The sequence below is a fragment of the Macaca thibetana genome, chromosome 5, assembly GCF_024542745.1.
Source record: "Macaca thibetana thibetana isolate TM-01 chromosome 5, ASM2454274v1, whole genome shotgun sequence".
In the NCBI taxonomy this organism is placed as follows: domain Eukaryota; kingdom Metazoa; phylum Chordata; class Mammalia; order Primates; family Cercopithecidae; genus Macaca; species Macaca thibetana.
Genome location: NC_065582.1, coordinates 7,370,499 through 7,394,344, shown reverse-complemented (window position 1 = coordinate 7,394,344; position 23,846 = coordinate 7,370,499). Strand labels below are relative to the sequence as shown.

At 39.0% G+C, this 23,846-nt stretch overlaps 1 protein-coding gene across 1 annotated transcript in view; it reads left to right on the top strand.

Moving 5' to 3' along the window:
• Positions 1-23,846, top strand: part of TENM3 (teneurin transmembrane protein 3) — a 2,279,939-nt gene that overhangs the window by 2,091,916 nt on the left and 164,177 nt on the right. The window contains exon 11 of the mRNA XM_050789940.1: positions 13,956-14,194. Within this exon, the coding sequence (XP_050645897.1) occupies positions 13,956-14,194 (239 nt within the window). The remainder of the gene's footprint in view (positions 1-13,955; positions 14,195-23,846) is intronic.

Sequence of the window (23,846 nt, the reverse complement as noted above, 5' to 3'; positions counted from 1 at the left end):
TCATCCTTTTTAAAAGTTAGCAGAAATCCAGTGATCAAAATTCAAGGAAAAATAATGAATTTTAGTTTATTACTGACTTACTATGAGTATGTTTTATTATTAATTATTTCTTAGCTGTGTCATCTTTGTAATCGAGCCTTGAGACAAGCCTTTTTATTTTATTTATTTTATTTATTTTTTTTTTTTTTGGGACGGAGTCTCGCTGTGTCACTCAGGCTGGAGTGCAGTGGCGCGATCTCGGCTCACTGCAAGCTCCGCCTCCCAGGTTCACGCCATTCTCCTGCCTCAGCCTCCCGAGTAGCTGGGACTACAGGCGCCCGCCACCACGCCCGGCTAGTTTTTTGTATTTTTAGTAGAGATGGGGTTTCACCATGTTAGCCAGGATGGTCTCGATCTCCTGACCTCGTGATCCACCTGCCTCGGCCTCCCAAAGTGCTGGGATTACAGGCTTGAGCCACCGCGCCCGGCCAACCTTTTTATTTTTTTAGATCCCATTTCCTTATTTTTATTTTTAGTTACAGCTTTTTTGTCAAGTATAAAGCTACTGCCAGTGGTCACTGAAAAAGTTAATTAAAAACTAGTCCTCCTAAATCTTTTTACTTTCCTCATACCAGTTAATGACTCTTTAAGTTCTCCTGCACACACTCCTGAAAGCATGTTTTAAAATTATTTCTAAAGGTTGAAAGGAAACACTTTCTCTTTAACTCTAACAATAAGAATTCAATGTGGAGTATTTTTTTCAATTACACTGGTTTTTTTGCTCCCTCCAACCTCAGTAAGAATTCAGTTTCTTCACGTTGCTTCATAGATCCGAAGCTACCATTGCTGCAGCCTTTTTGAGGGTATGGTGGGACATCCACTGCAGCCAGCACTGGAAAGCATTATCTTAATTGTCACTACGTTGTCCTCAGCAGTTTCAAAGAGGAAGAGTTAGGGAAAAGGCATGTTTCTCAGAAAAAAAAAATTATTATATATATGTATTTCTTTTTCTTCTCAAAATAGCAGATACATAAAGTAAAAAGAGATTATATTTGTGTGTGTGTGTGCTTACACATTCCATTTAAATATTTAGAATTGAGTTTTTCAGAAGACTGGTAGTAGGTAAAGAGAATGATTAGAAGTAGTTCCTTTTTTAATAGAAATTTTCATACAGGTAATAAATTGAAACAAGGTTTTTCGAGGAAAAAAGAATATATAAAAACGACCCCAGCCAGAAAGGTTGAGAGTAGAGAAATAGTACTCTCTCTGTGAAGAAATTAGTGAAACATTTTGGGAAGTCGTAAATGCCCAAGGTAAAGTATCAACTGGACTTACATGTGGCTCAGAAATCCAAGTATTGAGTTCCAAGAGAAAAGGAAAGAGAACCCCTTAACCAAGGTACTTGTGAAATAAGATGAGTGCTGATGAGTGGTTTTAAAGCAAATGAAAATGTAGGTATATGGAACATAAAGAAGACCCAAAAGGAAATAGATGCTGGTATCTCATTTGGAGATGAAGTAAAGGCCAGTACACATGGCAGATACTTAAAAGTAGCAATGACATTAGAAAGGGTAAGGGAACTGATTAGGGAAAACTTAACTAATAGTTGAAATTGAAAGGGAAGAATAAAAAAGGGGGGATGTTGAAAGTAAAAAAAAGAGTGAGATGGCATAAAGCAATGAAAAAATGTTTAAGCCATTTGACTCTGAGATCCAATGGATTGAGCCTTGTATAATTCATTTGTTCTAAATTGACTACTCGAAGTAAGCTACCGGCAGTGACTTTCTAAGCAGGAGTCTTGAATTGATTTTCTGATTCGTTATACAATCTTGAAGGAGGGGGACTTGAAGTTAAACTTAAGCTAGGAAACTAATACGCTAATACCTTACTGCAGTGATTCTCAGAGTGTGGTTCCTGAAGCAGCACCATCAGTTGCTGGGGTCTCACCCCAGACCTACTGTTTTAACAAGCCCCCCAGGTTACTCTGATGTAAGCTGAAGTTTGAAACCCACCGCTTTAAGTATGGAATGGTCTCTCAGTTGCATTTCTGCTTCTGTTGGTGTTCTGACCCTTTACCACCGCAGTTCACAAGCCCTGCCGAAACCGGCGCTGCCGTATCATTCTTGTTGAACTGTTTTCATGTAAAAGGTAGGGAACTGTAGAATACCTTTTGCGAGCTTCTGCAGACACTAGTGTGGGTGGGCTTCTCCTGGAAAATTCCCAGCAGCCTCTGCAGTCTTTCAGTTCAGGAATCTCACAGAGCTTCTGAGGGCCAGCATCCTCGGCTGATGGAGAATTATTTCCAAATAGCTAGGCATTTGAGCAGAGTGAATAACTGTGCTAGATATCACTGGATGTCTATTGAGAATCTGTTGCCAAAAGGTAAGGAAAACAAACAGGAACCCAGCCTTGAATAAGAATGGGTAATTTTCTATAGGGGCTTTTTCTTTAGTTTTCTGTTTAATAGCTGCCAGAAATTTCCTATTCCTTTCATCATTCTCTAAAGTACATTATTTAAATAAACTATTTTTGCAGCCTTTTAATTAGTTTTGGACACATTGCTAAGTATACATTTAACAGATAATCCAGTTGGCTTTGGAACTTAAAATTCAGAATTTGGTAGTGAAAATCCTAAAGATTATGAAAAAAACAGGTTTTAAGCATTCACAATGCATGGGTAATAGTTAATATCATGTTTCAGATACATTCTTTGTTTCAAATACATACTGACAAATATTTTGGACTGACTTACTTTCTGTGATATTTAATAAATGCCCAATTAGAGACCACAAGGAATCAAATGAGTAATAGTAGGCACTGTGGAAGGTAACACACTAACAATTAAGAGTTATATATTTTAACAGTACTTTTAAAGCATCTTATCTTAAAATGAACTCTAGGCAAACCGTCCATTGTCTTGATACCATCAAGTGACTAAAACCATTTTGAACTCAGTAGTTAATTTTAGCCTTCATATATTTCCAGGTAAATTTAATCCACAAGTGTGGGATTCATTTGCTTTAGATCTGAAAATGTCATTTTGGAAAAGTCGTTTGATGTTGAGGAAATCTTGTGAGACCTTTTAATATGCCTCTTAATCCAGAAAGTTGTATTTTGCCGGAAGGAAGAGGAACCTATACCTTAAAATTTCCTCAGCTCTTAAGTGAGAACTTTTGGATATTGAAAAGGTTGTAAATTTGGCCAAACATGGCCAATCTTTCTTATTCACACATTGTCTTTGAAATCAAAACATCTAATTTGAAGAAAGCAATCTATATTCTAGATTACTTTGTATTGATTTACCTACATGTGTCAGTAGAAAGCAGGACATCAAGGGATTTTATTTAATCAGGTCACATTTAGTTTAATGTAAATGATTCTTTGTCCAAGAAAGAATATAAGAGAAAGAAAGCATCAACATTTCCTATGCAGTGGTGCCTTTCTCTCTATACGATATAATAGATGTTACTATACAACACAAGTATTTTTCCAGGTGTCTGTATGTCACTAATAAAAGTTTCAGCAGTGCCTCAGGGACAGAAGCTGAGCGCTAATTACTACACTCACTTTATCTTAATTATTTGCTTTGTTTGTTGATCTCCAAAACTGTTTTTAACACTATATAAAACATTGAAGAAAACAAACTATTTTCTGTGAAGATAACCACTTATGAAGTTAATCTAATTAGAATTTATTTCATTCAGTAGTTACACACTTTCTTTTTTATTTTTATGTTCTGTTCTAATCTCCTATTGAGGAAATGACTCAGACCACTTTGAATAATGCTATAACACATTTTCCAGGGATGCTTTTCAATTGGGTCCCTATAATTTCTAATTTATTAAGCTGTATTCTTGATATTAGAGGTAAAATGATTATATTAATCCCCTGAACAAAAGACCAGTATTAACACATTTTTCCTAGTGACTCCTATAAACTTTCAATTTAATTATGTATTATGACTTACTTAATTTTGTTAGCATCTTCTAAAATAAGCTTTGATATATTAATATTACATGTGATATAGAAAAGTACCTTTAAATTTCCTTGATAATCTGATTATCTTGCCACTAAAAATCTTATGATGGTAAGTTGTATGGTTATTACTTTGAAAGACAAAATCAATCAAGTGAACAGCTACTAAGGAACAAAGCATGCCTGCTAAGAGATGAGGTTAAAAAAGAAAAAAAGCAAAACAAATTATGAGAAGCAATTGTAAGTGGCTGAGATAGGAGACAGTTTTAACTGGACAAATAGAGGTGATTCGATATACTGTGCGGGTCCAAAATTTAAAACATGATGTTTCATTTGAGGGTAAAAGAAAATTTGAAATGAAATGTTATTTTTGCCTCTTTGCCTCTGCAAAGCAGATGAAAAGAAGTTGAGGTTTAAGAACACAGAACTTCTCTGCTCAGCAAAAAAGAAAAAGAAAAGAAAGAAATGCTGTAAAGGGAAGACTGCGGATCCCCGACAGATTGACTACTCAGGGGTGGGAGTTGGGGAGCAGGAAAGAAGAGTAATTAAAAATTACCCGAAGTCTGGCAGTTAGAGAGACTTAAAAGACAGTTACTAAACAGTAACCTAGAAGGCAGGGATGGGGACAGCAAAAAAGATGAGGAAATTCAGTCCTTGTCTTTACTAATTTTAAATTTGCAACATGACCCATAGAGGTATACATCATGGAATGGGTTAAAAATAGGAGCTAGAAGGCCGGGTGCAGTGGCTCACACCTGTAATCCCAGCACTTAGGGAGGCTGAGGCGAGCAGATCACGAGGTCAGGAGATCAAGACCATCCTGGCCAACACGTGAAACCCTGTCTCTACTAAAAATACAAAAAAAAAAAAAAATTAGCTGGACGTGGTGGCACACACCTGTAATCCCAGCTACTCAGGAGGCTGAGGCAGGAAAATCGCTTGAACCTGGGAGGCGGAGATTGCAGTGAGCCAAGATCACGCCACTGCACTCCAGCCTGGCAACAGAGCAAGACTCCATCTCAAAAACAAAAACAAAAACAAAAATTAGAAGCTAGATTAGAGGTAGAAGCTAACATCAAAAGATAACTCTAAAGCTAGATCAACAAAGAAACAAACCTTTCAACTTAAGAAGACGTAAGAGCAACTATTAATTGTGCTTAACATAGAGCCCTCCTTCCTATTTATGTTTTAGCTTCTACATAGCATTACAAGTTAATGGCGCAATGCAGCTCCACCGTTCTTGTCTTCTGCTTGTTGTTGTTGTTAAATAGAATCCCCCCTCAAGATTCCAGAGCCACAAAGCAGCTGTTAGTGTTCAGTGACCTTCTGCACCAGCTGTCTTTTGGGCTTTGAAATTGACTTTCCTCATCTCAGTCTCTGATAGTCTCTCTTCAAGTGTGTCTCTAGCTCATCACCAGAGTGAAAACAGTGGCACAAATGGCTGAGGAACTGGAGGCAGGCTCCATGCAGGGCATCATTAGAAACATCAGAACAAAAGGTGTGCTCTGTGTTAAAAGAAGCCGCCGCGGCTGCTGCTTTATTGCTGAATACAATGGGGAATATTCTCACAGGTTCACTTTTTTTCATTCCCAAATATGGTCTGAGAAGTAAAGAAAATTTCTGCCTTTATTCTACAAACCTCATGTGGATGCCAGGTCAAAACCATATGTTTTTGATAGTAATTTTTGCAGAATTTTTTATGTGTGAGAAGCATATTCCCAAAGCTATATGACTTGGCACAGTCACAGGATGGGGAGAGACTAATGACACACAAAAATGTGTGCTTTTATAGAGAATTGGGTGATGATAATTTCCTTGTGCGGAAAGTCAGTGTCTGTTCTCCATATAGCTGAATTTCAGTATTCCGTTCCTTCGTTAAATATTGTAGAGTTCCAAACATAAAGTAACCATTGTGTTGGACCTTGAGAATGGGTAAAAAGAAGTCCTTGGGCTTAAAGACACATTAATCACAATATGCACTTTGGCAGTGTTTCATACAGTGCAGTGAAAGAGCCATTGTTGCCCTTGGAAAGAGGGTATCCTTGCTGAACCCCAAAACTAACAGAGTTCTACCACATCTGAGATCAAATATTCTCTGCTATAGAAAATCATGCTGACACAGATCATAGTAATGTCTAAGAGATTTTTACGTGTCTATTTTCACGTATCTAGTTTGAGGCCTCATTTTACCTGAAGGAATCAGTGTGCACACAGTGACACCATTTGTTTGTAAGTAGTTTCAAAAGACATCAGTTTAAACAACCTTTACTAATTCTTTCTTTGCTTACATACTAGAAAGTGATCTGAAAATACTGAAGTCTGGTGATTTTATTTTTTGATTGATTGACTGATTTTTGAGACAGGGTCTTGCTCTGTTGCCCAGGCTGCAGTATAGTGGTGCCATCACAGCTCACTGCAGCCTCAAACTTCTGGGCTTAAGCATTCCTCCTGCCTCAGCCTCCTGAGTAGCTGGGGCTACAGGTGCATGGCACCATGCTAGGCTGATTTTTTAAGAAAATTTTATCACGCCTGTAATCCCAGCACTCTGGGAGGCTAAGGCGGGTGGATCACCTGAGGTCAACAGATCGAGACCATCCTGGCTTAACAAGGTGAAACCCTATCTCTACTAAAAACACAAAAAACTAGCCGGGCATTGTGGTGGCGTCTCTAGTCCCAGCTACTCGGGAGGCTGAGGCAGGAGAATGGCGCAAACCTGGAAGGCGGAGTTTGCAGGGAGCCAAGATTGCACCACCGCACTCCAGCCTGGGCGACAGAGCGAGACTCCGTCTAAAAATTAATTAATTAATTAATTAATTTAGTAGAGATGAGGTCTCACTGTATTGCCCAGGCTGGTCTTGAACTCCTAGGCTCAAGCAGTCCTCCTGCCTCATTGTTTTAAAATATAGTGCACAGGTGATTTGACTTCTCTTCCCATGTTTTGTAACGTTTCTGTATTTATTATGCACGTACATCATCAAGGCCCCAGTGTGATATACACAATCAGATTTAAATCTCAAAAGCACCTCTCCTTTGTGACTAATCTGAGTACAGTACAGTCTCCAGTCTGAGGAGGGGTACTTCTGAGATTGAAAGTCAGTGGCTGGCCAGGCATGGTGGTTCATGCCTATAATCCCAGCACTTTGGGATGCTAAGGCAGGAAGATTGTTTGAGGGTAGGAGATTGAGATCAGTCTGGACAACATAGAGAGACCCACATCTGTACAAAAATAAAAATAAAAATATTAGTCGGACGTGGTGGTGCACATGCTGTAGTCCAAGCTACTCAGGAGGCTGAGGAAGGAGGATTACTTGGGGCTGGGAGGTCAAGGCTCCAGTGAGCTGTCATCACACCACTGTGCTCCAGCCTGAGTAGCTGGAGTAATGTTAGAACAAATAACAAAATATACAGTCACAAAGATGTAATTTTAGAATATTACATCTTTGTTTTGAACAATATCTCAAAGTTGCATTTTCCTCTAAGAAAAATAATAATTGCAGCTGGGCATGGTGGCTCACACCTGTAATCCCAGCACTTTGGGAGGCCAAGGCGGGCAGATCACCTAGGTCAGGAGTTCAAGACCAGCCTGGCCAACATGGTGAAACCCCGTCTTTACTAAAAATACAGAAATTACCTGGCATGGTGGCACATGCCTTTAATCCCAGCTACTCAGGAGGCTGAGGCTGGAAAATTGCTTGAACCCATGAGGCGGAGATTGCACTGAGCCGAGATCACACCACTTCACTCCAGCCTGGGTGACAAGAGTGAAACTCTATCGCAAAAATAAGAAAAATAATAATTTCATAGCAACTCAAGCCCTTGCCAAGATTGGTGATCTCATGATCTATTGATGTCTCAAATTTTGGAAATTTAAACAGAGCTGTCTGATTTGAAATCAGCATCTCTCAAACTTACTGTCTCTCACATAGTGGATATTCACATGTTTTTAGTGTTGAGGCTAAGTTCATAATCTTGAGAGTCCCATAGGCTCAGATTCAAATCCTGTCTCCCATGGAGAAACAATGTACTTTGAATAAAGCTAAAACACGTATCCCAGGCTTGCTTTTTGGTTTTTATAATTTCCAACCTTATTTATTGCTATTTTATATATTTTATGATTTCATTCCTTTATTAGCTGTGACCTCTTGGCCAAGGTACTTAACTTTTTGAGGCTCACTTTTCCTCATCTGCATAGTAGTCACCATTTTACTTATGTTACACATATTTATTGAACACCTATAACATGCCAAGAACTTTTTAAGTCTTGTTAATGCAGAGGTGAATAGGACTTCATAGAGTTTACATTCTAATGCGAGAAGACAAATGATAGATTTGTGGAGTGAGTATATCATTCGTAGTCCATCAGTATAGCACGTTAGAAATACAACTTTTAAAAATATTTATGTTTTTTATTTTTATGTTTTGAGACAGTTTTTTTTGTTTTTTTTTGTTTTTTTTTTTTTTTTTTGTTTTGAGACAGAGTCTTGCTCTGTCACCCAGGCTGGAGTGCAGTGGCATGATCTTGGCTCACTGCAAGCTCCACCTCCCGGGTTCCCGCCATTCTCCTGCCTCAGCCTCCCCGGTAGCTGGGACTACAGGCGCCCGCCACCATGCCTGGCTAATTTTTTGTATTTTTAATAGAGACGGGGTTTCACCGTGTTAGCCAGGATGGTCTCCATCTCCTGACCTCATGATCCACCTGCCCGGGCCCTCCAAAGTGCTGGGATTACAGGCGTGAGCTGCCGCACCTGGCCCTATTTCCTGAGACAGATGCTTACTCTGTTGCCAGGCTGGAATGTAGTGGCGTGGTCTCAGCTCAACGCAACCTCCATCTCCTGGGTTCAAGTGATTCTCCTGCCCCAGCCTCCCCACCATCACATCTAGCTAATTTTTTTGTAGTTTGTTTGTTTGTTTGTTTTTTAGTAGAGACAAGGTTTCACTGTGTTGATTGGGCTGGTCTCGAACTCCTGACCTCGTGATCCGCCCGTCTCGGCCTTTCAAAGTGCTGGGATTACAGGTGTGAGCCACCGCACCGGCCCGTTTATGTTTCATTTTAGGTCTCATTCCTAGAATCCTCTCTTCAGACGGTTTGGGTCCCTCCCTCCCCTACCCCAGCTCCTCCATGGTACTCTGAGCACAGCAGGGAGCTTCTGGTGTTAGACTCTCCACTAAGACGTCGAGTTTTTATGCTGTCTGTCTGTCTGTTTCTAATCCTCCTGATATTACAGGGGTCACCTTCGTTCCTATCCGCGAGACCCCTGCTTGTCCAGTGGCACACTCTGCCGTCTCTTTGCTACTCTTGCAGCCCATAGAAGTAGTTCCGCTTCTTAGAAATTATGCTCAGGCACAGGAATCGGCGAGGCTCCCTGACTGCATCACCTGGATGCTTCATGCGTTCATTTCCCTTTGAGATCCTGTTATCGCCTCCGTTCTCTGTCTGAGATGTAAGGCACAGATTTTCTCTGCTCTCAGGCCTCTTGGATTTACACTGTAATCTCTGCTTCTCCAGGACTCACGCAGGGAGGCCAGGAGTGGGGCCTTTATCCCTGGGACACGGTACATCTTCAGCCAGTCTTCTCTTTCTCTCTTCCTAGCCCTTAATAAAATGAAATATTTTTTTCTAGTCTCAGGGGAATCTTTATTTTCTAAATTCGGTTTATTCCTGACATGTTGGGTACATCACAAAGCCTCTCCATTCCCACTTTCCCCCGGAGGGTTTTCATGGGACCAAAGACTGAGGTAAGGGGCTCCGTCGTTGGCCATGGGCCTGCAAACCTGTCACTACGGGAGTGTTGCGTGTTTCTGTACACACAGCTTTGCCAGGTAGCTCTCTCTGCTGCTCTCTTCCCTCGAGCATGGCATGGAAGCAGCAGGAAGAGCCTCAGACTTCCTTGGAGTCTCGTCGCTTCCCCCAGGACACCACCCACGAGGCAGAATTCAGGCTTCTCTTCCTGGGCCCTGTTGCTCCTCTGCTGACCAGCTCCCCTCAGGTTCTGCACCTGCCCCCAGTGTGGACATATTCTCCTTTCTGGAGGGAAGCCCTTTCTCCCCTCACACCATTTTCCTCCCCAGTCCACTCTCTTTCACTCAGCCATCTGGGCTTTAGAAAACCGGTAAGAGACTTAAGCTATTTCTTCCTTCATCTTATTTCATTTCTTCTGGAGGCAGTGAAATAAAACTAGAACAAGAAGATTGAGGCAGAGAAAACAGAGAAAGGGAAAAAAGTCAGGAGGAAAAAACATACTTTCAATAGTACTTCAGAAACTTGATTTACCGCACAAATAAATAATGGGATAACTGATTGTAATAAGCACTTTGAAGAAAATTAACATGGTAATACTGTGAAGAGTAGAGGGAACAGGGCTTTGGATTGGATGGTCAGGTAGTAACATCTGAGCTGAGACTTGGAGGATAAAGGCTGAAAATACAAATAATCATTTTATTCTTCACTGCATTATGGTGAAAATTGTAGTGAAACAACAATACAGTGCTTAGTAGGTACTCAGGAAATGGCCTTTATCATTATTAATGAAGTCGACAGAATGGACACCTATCACCTCCATCGGTGATACCAGGAGGGGTCAACCCAAACTGAGCGAATGCCAAAGCCCACATAGCCCCAGCCACCGGGCTGTGGACCAGTACCGATCCGCGGCCTGCTAGGAACTGGGCCACACGGCAGGAGGTGAGTGACAGTTGGAGGAGGGAGCATTACTGCCCGAGCTTCGCCTCCTGGCAGATCAGTGACAGCATTAGATTCTCATAGGAGCACGAACCCTATTGTGAACTGCACATGCGAGGGATCTAGGTTGTGTGGGAATCTAATGCTTGATGATCTGAGGTGGAACAGTTTCACCCCGAAAACATCCTCTCCACCCCCCATTCCTGGTCCAGGGAAAAATTGTCTTCCACGAAACTGGTCACTGGTGCCAGAAAGGTTGGGGACCGCTGCAGTAAAGTAAGCAAATTGTCCCACAGTCACAGGAAACGTCAGTCCTTTTCCTATGCTTGGCAGAAATGATCCTTTGGCCCTGTGAAATGCATGCGCCAGTGTTTGCCAGGACTTTTTAGGGTGGAACTTCCAGAAGATAATAACAGGATCTCTGTCCAATTACATGGATCTGTCCAAGCTTCACAGGAGGCATGCTTTGCACCCTTTAGTCTGCCTTTTAAATCCTCTCAGTGGCGTTGAGGGAATAGGCTGTTTCTATGGGCTGCTGAGCCTCCTGCTCACTCTTCATGTATAATCCTGAAAAGAGTGAGAATCTAGATCCGGGCCAACATGACTCATAGGCCAGGTCCAGCCCTGTTACTTGTTTTTGTACTGCTTGTGAGCAGAGAATGGTTTTCACATCTTTAAATAATTGACAACATGAAAAGCAAAGAGGATTTCATGACATGGGAAAATTCTATAAAGTTAAAATTTCAATGTCTACAAAAAAGTGTTACTGGAACAGAGCCAGAGTTAAACATGTATGCATCGTCTACGGCGGCTTTCACGATATAACAGTAGAGTTCAGTGATATCTCTGGAAAAGCCTAAAATAGTTACTCTGTGTCCTTTACAGCAAAAGTTTGCTGATGCCTGATCTAAATGACATAGTCCATCTTCTTACCCAGACTACATGCCAGTGTGTGGAGTCGTCAGTATCGAATTTGTAAACCAGGGAATTCATTGTGTCCACATTCGTTTTGATGATGTTACATTTTGAATTGGCATTTAAAATCTTCAAATTATACTTATGTGTCTTTTGAATAGAGACTGTGATATGTGATTTTGAGCAAAATAATACATAGCTAATGCTTTTAGAGCACTTACCTTGTGCTAGATACTAATGTAAACACTTTATATATGCATTATTTCGTTTAATCCTTGGAAAATGCCTGTAAATTGTATGTACTGTTATTATGCCCTTTTTACAGATGATAAAACCAAGACACAAAATTTGAGTAACTTACTCAATCATGCAGCTATTTATAGGTGAAGAGTCTGGATTTGAACTCAGACAGTGTCATTTCAGAGCGCTGAATAACCGTGCTGAATATGAATATGGTAGGAGGTACTAATGCTGCCTCCAACATAGCACTTAATTCAGGCTATAAACTTTTAAATTAGCTTTTTAAAGTAGTTCGGTGGGGAAATGGGCTCATAATACAGTTGCTAGTATAATTTGTACAAGTGACAACTCATCATTTGTGTCTGTTCTAATTTTGTGGTTGACAAAGCATTTTTTAGAGACATTAGCTGTTTTGCAACCCTGTTAAAATAAGTAAGTCACTAGTGCCATTTTTTTACAGGTCGAGAAAAAAAACTGAGGCTTCCTAGGACCAGATGACTAGGAAATGATAGACCAGGGACTGATTTTCAATCCAGAATTCGTTCCACTCTACTGGCCTGTATTAGGCCAACGTTCATGACTTTTACCACATCTGTAGACTGGCTTCACTATTTTTCACTTAATAATTTTCTGGAGATTGATTCTTTGTAACTTTTAAATACCTATTCAGCCTCTTCTAAGTAATAATATACATAAAATAAATGAGTGTGATCCTTTTTTATTAATCAGATACTTATATAACACATTCCAAGCACTTTACTTTAAATATTAAGTCATTTAAGTTTCATAATAACCCTGTGAGGTAGATACTATTACCATCTCCATTTTATAGATTAAGGAACCAAAACTGACTTTCATTAACTCATCAGGGACACGTACCTACTAAGTGGTTAAGTGGAATTTAAACCTTGGCAGTCTGGCTTCCCAGTTCTGTCCTGTTAACCCCTTAATTTGTTTGATATATTCAGCATTTCTCCAGTATACGATAAGTACATGAGGATTAAAATTAAAGGTATTTAGCTCTGTCTTATCTAAAATGACCTTGCATAAAGGCTGTACCATCTCAGGTTGAAAGGCCTGTGTACAATCTGAATATGAAAGAGAGCACAGTCTGTTGACTTCATGGGATGTGCTAGGAACATCGTGGTAAGTGTCGGGATACTCACTGAAGATACTGTAAGTTACCAGCATAATATTAAATGTAAACCATAAAACAAATGGTGCTTTTGTAAAATTTGGAGACCTCTATTGTTAATAGGAAATCTTAAAATTAGTTACCTTTCCTGAAGAATTCCATTTACAGTGCTCTTGTTACGTGACCACACAATTTCCACTTAAACATTGTCAAGGAAGAGAGCATGTAACTTTTAGAGGCAGGTTGCTCTCTGTTGTATGGCTCGTGGTCAGGGAACATTTCTATATTTGATCCAAAATCTGCTTCACTGACCCCTTCATTTATTTAGGTTTGGTATTAGAAGGTGTTCCATGATTCCTTCCCTCTCCCTACCCCCAGCAGGTTCACATTCCTGATTATGTTTGACATAAGCTGTCAATAAAATAGTTTGAATTGTTTGAGAGCTGACCAACTGCCTGTAGCCAAACTTGGTTTTATTGTACTTATTAGCAGAGAAGCAGGCCAAGATGACAGTGTTTCCATGGACGTCCAGAAAATAAATCAGTGTACAGAAGATCAGCGTGATCATGCATACTCATGTTTATATAAGTGTGTAGTCTCATGAGTAGTAAATGCCCATGTAGCTACAAAGCAACAAGACTGGGTTTCTTTTGCTAACTGAAAATGCTCTTAGGGTAATTCATCATGGGACATTCCAAAATGGTTTTGTTCAGTAAATAGTGTGATTAGAAAGTCTTTAGAGTCTCTCGAGATGTCTACTTGAAGGGACAGTGATCATTTATATGTATAAATCCTGCTGTCTACATTAAAAATCAGTCTCTTTCGTGAGAGTCATTTTTATGAGTTAGATTCTTTGGTTAAAACATTTCCTTGATTTTTAATGCTTTAGGTTATATAGGATAAATTCTTTAAAAAAAAAAAAAAAAAGGAGAGAGAGAGCAAAAGAGACAGAAGAGCTAAATGCATCGCGGTCTCTTGTCTCTCATATTGCAACATATTTGTATCTTATAATGATATTCTCCTTTTCCACAGGCATTTCCTCTTCAAAACAGGAACAGGGACAACGCCACTGTTCAGTACTGCAACCCCAGGATACACAATGGCATCTGGCTCTGTTTATTCACCGCCTACTCGGCCACTACCTAGAAACACCCTATCAAGAAGTGCTTTTAAATTCAAGAAGTCCTCAAAGTACTGTAGCTGGAAATGCACTGCACTGTGTGCCGTAGGGGTCTCGGTGCTCCTGGCAATACTCCTGTCTTATTTTATAGGTAAGAACAAGTTCTTAGAATTACTTTGTCTGTAAATCAGGGTGTTACATTGTTTGATTACTTGTATTTATTCATTTGGTCTAGAAGCATACTATGAGGTTATATTTGGTGGAGGTGAGTTTGGTCATAATATATCATAAATCACAGAGTATTTTCAGTAATTTTCAGCAAATTTAGATACATAGAAAAGCAGGTTTTGTGGGTAGTTCATGTCCGTAAACAGTGAGGTATATTCTTGGACAAAAACTATAGGGTACATTTGTGTTTGACTTATCCCTTGTGAAACATGGATAGCTCTGTGGCATTTCATGTGCACAAAATAATTCATGTGCTTGCAGTAATGAACCCTGTGCAGGATTTCCTTCGATGCGTACTCAATAGGGAGCTCTCCACTACTTGTGATATTACAAGTCTCTCAGCTCACTCAGCCATCTAAATGTAAAACTCATCACTCAGGGCCATCATCTTGCACTCAGGAACGCTCTCCAGAGAACTGGGCGTCCATAAAGCAATGAATGGATTATATACTCATTCATATATGTGGATTTTTCTTCTCTTCTGATGTAGTATTGATCATGTTTTTCATTTGATAGTAACCCAAATAATGGAAGCTACTAATAGAAGTTGTAAATATTGCTTTTATTTAACCATTTCTTAACATATTTGAGCATTCAAACTACTGGAAATTGCTTTTTAAAATGCCAGAACTGACCACATTGTATTTTGATCTTCTTCTAAGTGTAGGGAAAGGCCTACTGCATTGAAATGCTAATGGTGTCCACTGAGATAAATCACAGGCTTTGTGGTTTATCCACCAGGAACAATAGCCAGTGATGCATCCTCAAGTTTACAAAGCAATTTGTGATGCCCCATGAAATTCTATAACTGAATAAGAGTATTGCAGAGCAGTATGTAGAATACTATGATGCTTTTGCAGTGGACCAGTATCTTCCTCTGGCTACAGTACTCCTATGATATAATTAGGCACTTTGGAAATTGAAATAACCGTTTTGAGTCAGTGTTTAATGGGAAAACAGAATTGTAGAGCATGAGAGAACTTCAGAGACAGTTGAGTCAGGGATGGCAACTACGTGACATGTTATGCAGTAATTTTTCCAGTTCTTTGACCATGGAAGACATCGTTAATGACTCACAGCACTTTCTCTCCTTAACCCGATTACATGCTGCTTGTCTTCATCTGAGTGCTTCATTCACTACCTCTGACCGCCTCTACCAACCAGTCAGAGGTCAAAGCAAGATGAAACCTTTCTCTTACCTTTCTGTCATGTTTTAATCTAAGTTCACTTTCTCCTTATAAAGATGGTCAACCAGATACTGAAGGGGTTATCACTTGACCAGGATCACACCCTAGTGAGACAATACTGCTGTTGTTTCATAACACAGAAGGGGAATGAGTAATTTCACAACAAAAATCAATATTCCAGAGACAGATTTCTAGTATTTGGTTAGAAAACGTATCAGCCATCAAGAGATTCTATTCTAGTTAGCTGTATATATTATTTGTGCCTGTCAGAAGTGTGCTGCGAAAGAATTTTAAATGGTTCTGAAATGGACCGGTCATAAATGGGATGTAGTAAATTAAGAATATGTATTTGAGCTGAACAAGGAGACCACATGGGCACAGGGAAGGGAACAAGACACACCAGGGCCTGTCATGGGGTGGGATGGGAGGAGGGAGAGCATTAGTTAAAAACAGCTAATGCACACTGGGCTTTATACCTAGGCGATGGGTTGATAGGTGCAGCAAAACCACCATGGCACACATTTACCTGTGTAGCAAACCTGCACATCCTGCACATGTACCCTGCAACTTAAAAATAAAAAAGAATATGTGCTTGTTGCAGATTTTTTTTTTACTGTGGTGCATACCAGGTAGATAAATATGCAGGGCTGGAATTCGGTGTCAGGTTGACTGGTCAGGCATCCTTTCTGATTGATAAGTGTCTGTGTGCTTCCGGTTGTTAAATATTTTGAATATCAATTCTAATGCCATTTAATTTTATTTTCATGGTGTGACTAGCAGGAAAAAATAGCATTTTGATGTGAGATCAGTCACTGTTACCTGTGAGACTTCTACTCTTTTTAAGGATCCATTAGTGAATATAACTATCAGACTTCGAAGTAAAAACTCAAAATTTTTCTTTTTTTTCATATTGCCTGGTTTTACTTTTTAGTCATTAGCAATCTGCTTTATTCCTACTAGTACCATGGTCATAAACTCTTCCCTTCGCTTTTATTTTTCCCCACATGGCAACACGCAAATTATCTAGTTACTATACTCATGTAGGCTTTTCAGTTCAACAGATATTTATTGAACATTTGTTTTGATCTAGTTATTGTGCTAGGAATTAAGAAGATACAATCCCAGTGTTATCTAGCAAACATTTACTTTTATCTTCAAAGAATTTTCTCATACTTTTATCACTTTAACGAAGCACATGTATGCTTCAGATTTTCATTGGTCTTCCTACATTTAAAGGACTAACACAATGATTTTATTTTTAATCAGGTGAAAAACTTTCATTCCCTCATCAATTCACATGATAAATCTTTTTTGATTCAAGATGTTGCCTTTACCCTTGAAAAAAAGAACAGGACACTTCTCTCAGGGAAGGTTGTCCTTTTCTATTAAGTGTGCATGTAAAGCAGAGAGGGAGAAAAGAGACACTTGCCCATCCAGCCAGATCAGTCTGATAAACCCCAGAATCAATGGGGAAGACCAATGTCATCATGAGATTGACCTTGCAACCTTTAACAGAAACGCAGCCATCCTTAAGCTTTTTTTTCCATTCCCTTAGAATCCCTTCTCTTATATTGACTGTTAATATAAAGTAAAAGCCTAAGACATTAAAAAAAAGCTTGAGGAATTATTTCTTAGAATATTTGTTCTTACTTTCCAGTAAGATAATGAGAACTTACGACATGTAGATTTAACATGTTTCTCCTCTAAGGTGAGTTATCTCAGGATAGACAAGGTGAACAGCTTCTGAAAGAAAGGCAAGGAGGGAGGAAGGGAGGTGGACAGGTTTTGTTGTTTGTTTTTTCTGTTTCTTCAGAATTTCAGAGAGTAAAGAAAGACCTTAAAAAGTGAAAACTAATTGTAATCCCACAGTGCATGCTGTCAACTTTTTGGTGTATATCCTTCCAGATATTTTCCCATGTACATATACAGCTAGAGATCCATATTTTTAAATGCATTTTATACTAGGCTTTTCTCATATATCATTCATTATATATCATCTATATAATTTTATTTAGTGGCTATTCTTAAATAACTAGTTCCCCAAAATACAGTGACTTATTTTCTTATGCCTGTGTCTGTGTATGTTGGCATGTGCATATATGCTCATTTGATCCAGTTTTTTATTGGGATAAATTCTTTGAAGGATATTTGCTGTACCAAAGAGTAGGCATGTTTTAAATTTTGAAAACCATGGCAACTGTCAGTTTGTGTAACCACCAATGCTAGTCATTACCTCTATTTATCTATCTATCCTTTATTATGCATATTTTTAACTTTTGCCAATCTCTTAGGTTAAAACATTGTTATTTGGATTTATTACTAGTAGCGCTGAATATCTTCTCATACATTTATTGGCCATTTGTATTTCTCTTTTTGTGTGTGAATAGCCTCCACTTTTCTATTGGGGCTATTCTCCTTTCTTTTTGATTTAAAAAGTCTGTTTTTAATTAAGGATATGAATTTTTTGTCCCATGTTATATACTTTTCCAATTTATTATTAACTCTGATCATAGTCATTTTTACCATATTTCGTACAGAAGTTGTAAAGTCATCGCATGTATTTTTTTCCTTTATATTTCTGGCTTTCAAGACATACCTGTAAAGTCCTTATTTAATCTAAGTATTAGTTTGTATTTATTTTTTGTATTTTTATTTTTTTGAGACCAGTTCTCACTCTTTATTTCTTTAAATTTCTGGTTTTCATGCCATACCTATAAAGTCCTTATCTAAGTATTAGTTTTTATTTATTTTTTATGTTTTTATTTTTTCAAAGACAGGATCTCACTCTGTCTCACAGGCTGGAGTGCAATGACGCAGTCACAGCTCACTGCAGCCTTTACCTCCTGGGCTCAAGTGATCCTCCCATCTCAGCCTCACTAGTAGCTGGGACTACAGGCACACACCACCATGCCCAGCTAATTTTTTTTTTATTTTTTTTAGAGACAGGATCTCCCTATGTTTCCCAGATTGGTCTCGAGCTCCTAGGATCAAGCTATCCTCTTGCCTCAGCCTCCCAAAGTGCCGAGATGACAGGAATGGGCCACCACTGTGCCCAGCCGCTATTTTTTTAAAATGTACTTCAGTTTACTCTGATACTTAATGGTTTTTCAGTAACTATTTTTAGGTTAACATTTTCCTGGCCACTCTGACAGATGTCAGAGGTTCAAATTAGCTCTTCTTTCTAGAAGCTCATAGTCAAGTGATAAGGACATGCATAAAAACTCTCGTTTAACCCCATACGTGCTTTCATACCAGCTTGATGAGCAAAAAGAGAAGACAGATGATACCTACGTTTCACTGAAGATTTGGGGGAAAGGCTTGATCTAGCACCTGAGGCCTGAACTGGAGCTTTGTTCACCTCATGCCAATGGCGAGTGAGAAAATGACCTTGAGATGAGGTCATCTGAGGAACGGCAAGGAAGAAACGTGAAACATCTGCCGTGGTACATGTGCAGTGCTTACCGTGCCAGGCGTTGTTCTAGAAACTGTATGAATTACCTCATTTAATTTCCACAACAACCTTAGGAGGTTTCTTCTTTTAACAAACAGGGAATCTGTGGCTTAAAGAGATGGCTCTCCTGAAGGCACACATACGAGGACTCTTACACTATACTGTCTCCTGTGAGGTTTTTTAAGAAGTAAAAATGGAGAAGAAATTGAAGAGATTTAAGCATAGAAGTGAAAAGGAATCACTTTACGTTTTTGAAAGATTACTTCAGTGGCCTTCCAGAACACGTAATACAATGAAAGGAGGTCCAGAGTTGTGCTTTCCAAGCATTCCTGTGCCTGGGAATCGCCTGGGGACCTTGCTAAAATGCATATTCGGATTTAGCAGATCCAAAGTGAGCACTGAGATTCGTTTTTCCAGCAGGCTCTCACGGGATGCTGCTGTGCCTTTCAGACCACACTGTGAGGAGCACAGGTCTAGGAAATGCTGTCACATGTCCCATTTCATGACGGAAATGTTCTGCTTCCACACTGTCCAATTTAGTAGCCACTAGACACCAGTGGCTGTTGAGCACTTGAGATGTAGCTAGTAAGTTGAAGAAACTGAAGTTTAAATTGTACTATTTTTCATTAAACTCAAACAGCGACATGGGGCTAGGAACTATCATTTGGATAGTGCAAGTCTAGACAACCTGTTAGAAAACTAGCCATAACTGGGAGATCATGAGGCCCTCGTGGGATAGAGGAACAAGCAGAATTGAGAAAGCTGAGCTGATTCATGATAGAATAAATGTGACGTGCTTTCGCATATCTCAGTTTTTAACAATCAAATGTACATATGGTAAACTTCCTTGCAGCGGAGTCGTGTTATGATTTTCTTTGGATTACTGAGCCTCCAGTTAACATCCTTCACTAATCCATTAACCTTTGAGTGGCTGTGCCTTTACACAACAGAAATTCTACTGATTTCTAACCACAAATGTTAAGTTCAGTGATTATACTTAGTGATACAGACCTACCCAAAGAAATACCTGTTGCGTTTCTCTGGGCCCTGATATACTCATTCTTCTTTTTTTGGCTCTGAAATTTAAAAAAAAAAAAAAAAAAAAGATGAGCAATAACCACCAGTTGTTCACCAAGAATGGCAAAAATGAGAAGCGTCTATGTTCCGCTTCTGTTCACAGTTACACAGTGGGTAGGAGTCTTGGTATTGTTCTTTGCTTACAGAAAGCTCTTTTTTCTGTGTATGTCAATGTCATACACATAGAAAAATGGCCAGAAATCCCTCATGAAGCATAAACATTATTAAAGCATTACTACATGCAAATCATAATAAATGCTTGGGATGATGCCAATTAAACTGCAAAAAAAGCCACTCAAATCAGACTTCAAATAACACCATTATAGACCTTTAATTTCTTGAGCATGTCTGTGCACTGCTAGGCAGAGTCAGAGAATTTCTCCATGTACAGTAGCACTAAAGGTATTTGCACATGAACTTTAAGGAACGCTAGAGAAAAAAATATGATCAGACTATATTATGGTGGTATATTTTCTCAATTATCTTGCCCTTTTGGCCAGGTTTTTCCTAACCAGTAATTCATTTGACAACAGAGTGTTTTAAATCACAGTTTTATTGAGACCCAGTACACATACCGTGTGGTTTATCCATTTAAATATACAGTCCAATGGTGTTTAGTGTTACATGTCCACAGAATTTTGCAGCTATCATCACAGAACATATCTCTCACCTCCAAAAAGAAACCCTGCATCCTTTAATAGTCACTCCCTATTACCTCCCAACACCCTAATACCCAATGTTTTTTTTTTTATCCCCACAAAAATTTTTCCATAAAAATCTGAAATTTTTAAGGGACTGTTTTGTTAACTAATTGCCGAATGAAAACAAATAGCTCAGCTTTGTTTTTCTTACGAGCTCCTGACAAGTATAGCAAACCAGAGAACTACTCACATTTTTACTGTTCCTTTCATTTAAAAAATACATATGTAGTTATTTATTTCCTTTGAACAGCTGCTACCAACTGATTTCTAAAATACATGTTGTCATATGCCTGCTAAAAAGGCTGTTTAACGACATAAGCATTCCCTAGATCTGGCAAAACGTAACCTGTCGAATCCAGGTTCATTGCAGTTATGATTCCTTAGCAGTTATCTGTCCTACTTCTGGGCCTATTTGCATTTTATGAACATTGTTACCTCCCTGTGTACTTTGAAATGGATGATGGTAGTAGCTATATATATGCAACTCAGGGTCAGAAGGGAAAATATGCCAGCCCTTTATGCTTCATGAAAAAATCAACCATTTAACTATATATGGCAAAATAAAATGTGTCTGACGTTCTTTTTTCTTTTTGGACGTGTCTTTGTGATAAAAGTGCTGTTTTATAATGTTCTAGAACACAGCCGAGCAATGAATTACATACCATTTTTCACTACAGCTTCTTCCCTTCACTCGGAGTTGCATTATATTCAGAAAATGCATTTTTGTCTGAGATGGTATGGAAGCATTTTAATACTAACATGATTTCATCACATTGTAGGAAAAATGTATTGCCTATATTTTAGAGGATGGAAAATTGTAAGACTAAAAATTTAGAGTCAGTTTTTCAATATTTTATTTTGTTCTTGAATCCTTAAGGACATATTTAAGCCTGATTCAATGGTGATTAAAGACTCAGAGTAAAAGAATTTACCAGTATAGAAAGTAAGCTCCTCCTCTCCCCACGAATATAATTTATTTTACTCTTAGTTTGATATGAGGTCAGCTAAAGTAAATAACATATGACAATAATACACTTGGCTGGGCACAGTGGCTCACACCCGTAATCCCAGCACTTTGGGAGGAGGTTAGGAGTTCAAGACCAGCCTGGCGAAACCCCATCTCTACTAAAAATACAAAAAGTTAGCCAGGCGGGGTGGCACGCACCTGTAGTCGCAGCTGCTCAGGAGGCCGAGGCAGGAGAATCGCTTGAACCCGGGAGGCGGAGGTTGCAGCGAGCAGAGATTGCGCCACTGCACTCCAGCCTGGGCAACAGAGTGAGACTCTGTCTCAAAAAAAGAAAAGAAAAGAATGCACTTAAACAGATTGTGTTTACCATTTAAATATAGGGATCTCTCTGACTTGAAAAATATTCAAAGACAGAACAATAAGAAATACCTTTAAAGTCAGCTTACCTCCGGTTTATGCTAGATATAAATATCTTATTCATGAAATATAGTGAAGTTTTCTCTGTTTTAAACTATCATATTTGCAAAATGTAGCAACATCTCCTAACGACAAGTGGAAAGCATAATACAATATTTACCACTTCACTGCTACGTTGCATAAATATTTAATTGGTGTTGCATATGTCATTTGCTTTTACATTAGTGGTGCTAACAGCAGCATGTTCAGAGAGAAATGCCTGTGTAGAGAGGAGTGAAAGAAAAGTAAATGGCATACACAGAAGGTTAAAAAAAACTTGACAAATTACTAGGAATTTTAGAAGTGAATTCAGCACAAAACCTTTAAGTTTCATTGAATCTGTATCAAACAACGGTCTCATCCTAGAATATAACAGATCAAATAAAATCTAAATTTGTATAGAGTTTATTGTTCCCACATTGTCTTAGAATGTCTGCAGACTGCTCACCTTGTCCCTTTTCCTTAAAAATAAGATTCCAAAGCCAGACGTGGTGGCACGCACCTGTAGTCACAGCTTTCTGGGAGGCTGAGGCAGAAGGATCACCACTTGAGCCTAGGAGTTCGAGGCTGTAATGCCTGATGATCATGCCTGTGAATGGCCACTGCACCCCAGCCTGAACGACATAGCAAGAGCATCTCTAAAAAATAAAAAATAGATTTAAAAAAATTCCAGTTTCTTCTTTAGTAACTTTAGTAATATAACACCTGTCAGAAAAGGAACTGACCATTCATTCATCCGTCATTCATTCAACATTTATTTATCAGGTGACTACCATAGGTCAGACACTGTGACAGTGGCAGCAGTGAAAATACATTCCTTGCCTCTTAGAGATTATATTCTTTTGTAGAATGCAAACACTGAGTAATTAATTACAGTTATAGTAACTATTTAAAAAGGAGAAATGTAGGAAACTAAGAGAGTGCATAAAAGGCAGAACTTACTGAATCTGAGCATTTAAGAAAGATTTTCCTGCTAAGGCCTAAATAATAACTCAGATTATGTGTTTTGGCAAATGCTGATGTAGGGACAGATTCTAAGTGTTGTCACAGAAACCTAAATGTGACCCGAAAATATCAACCATCAGGAGTATTAAATCAATATATTGTGATATAATAAAGAGAAAATTTATCTGTGTCTTAGGGAAAAATGTTATTTTTTTTTTAATTTTCATTATTGACTTAGTTTACCTAGAACCCAGTGTTGCAGTTAACATCTAGAAGTAGAAATGTCACTTTGGAAATTTGGGGAAACTAGACCTAAAATTGCCACAAGAATCCCATAGTCTCTTTCTGTTTGTTCCTTTCTCTTAATTTCAGATAACATACATGCATACTTTAAGAATTTTATTTATAAAGAATTTCCAAAAAATATTTTTAAAAACTAGTAAAGGAGGCTGGGCGTGGTGGCTCACGCCTGTGATCCCAGCATTTTGGGAGACCGAGGCAGGCAGATCACCTGAGGTCAGGAATTCGAGGCCAGCCTGACCAACATGGAGAAACCCTGTCTCTACTGAAAATACAGAATTAGCCAGGTGTGATGGCTCATGCCTGTAATTCCAGCTACTCGGGAGGTTGAGACAGGAGAATCGCTTGAATCCGGGAGGCGGAGGTTGTGGTGAGCTGAGATTGCGCCATTGCACTCCAGCCTGGGCAAGGAGAGCGAGAGTCCATCTCAAAAAAAAAAAAAAAATACACAACAAAAAAAAGTGGTAAAGGAAAAGATATCTGTGATTTCT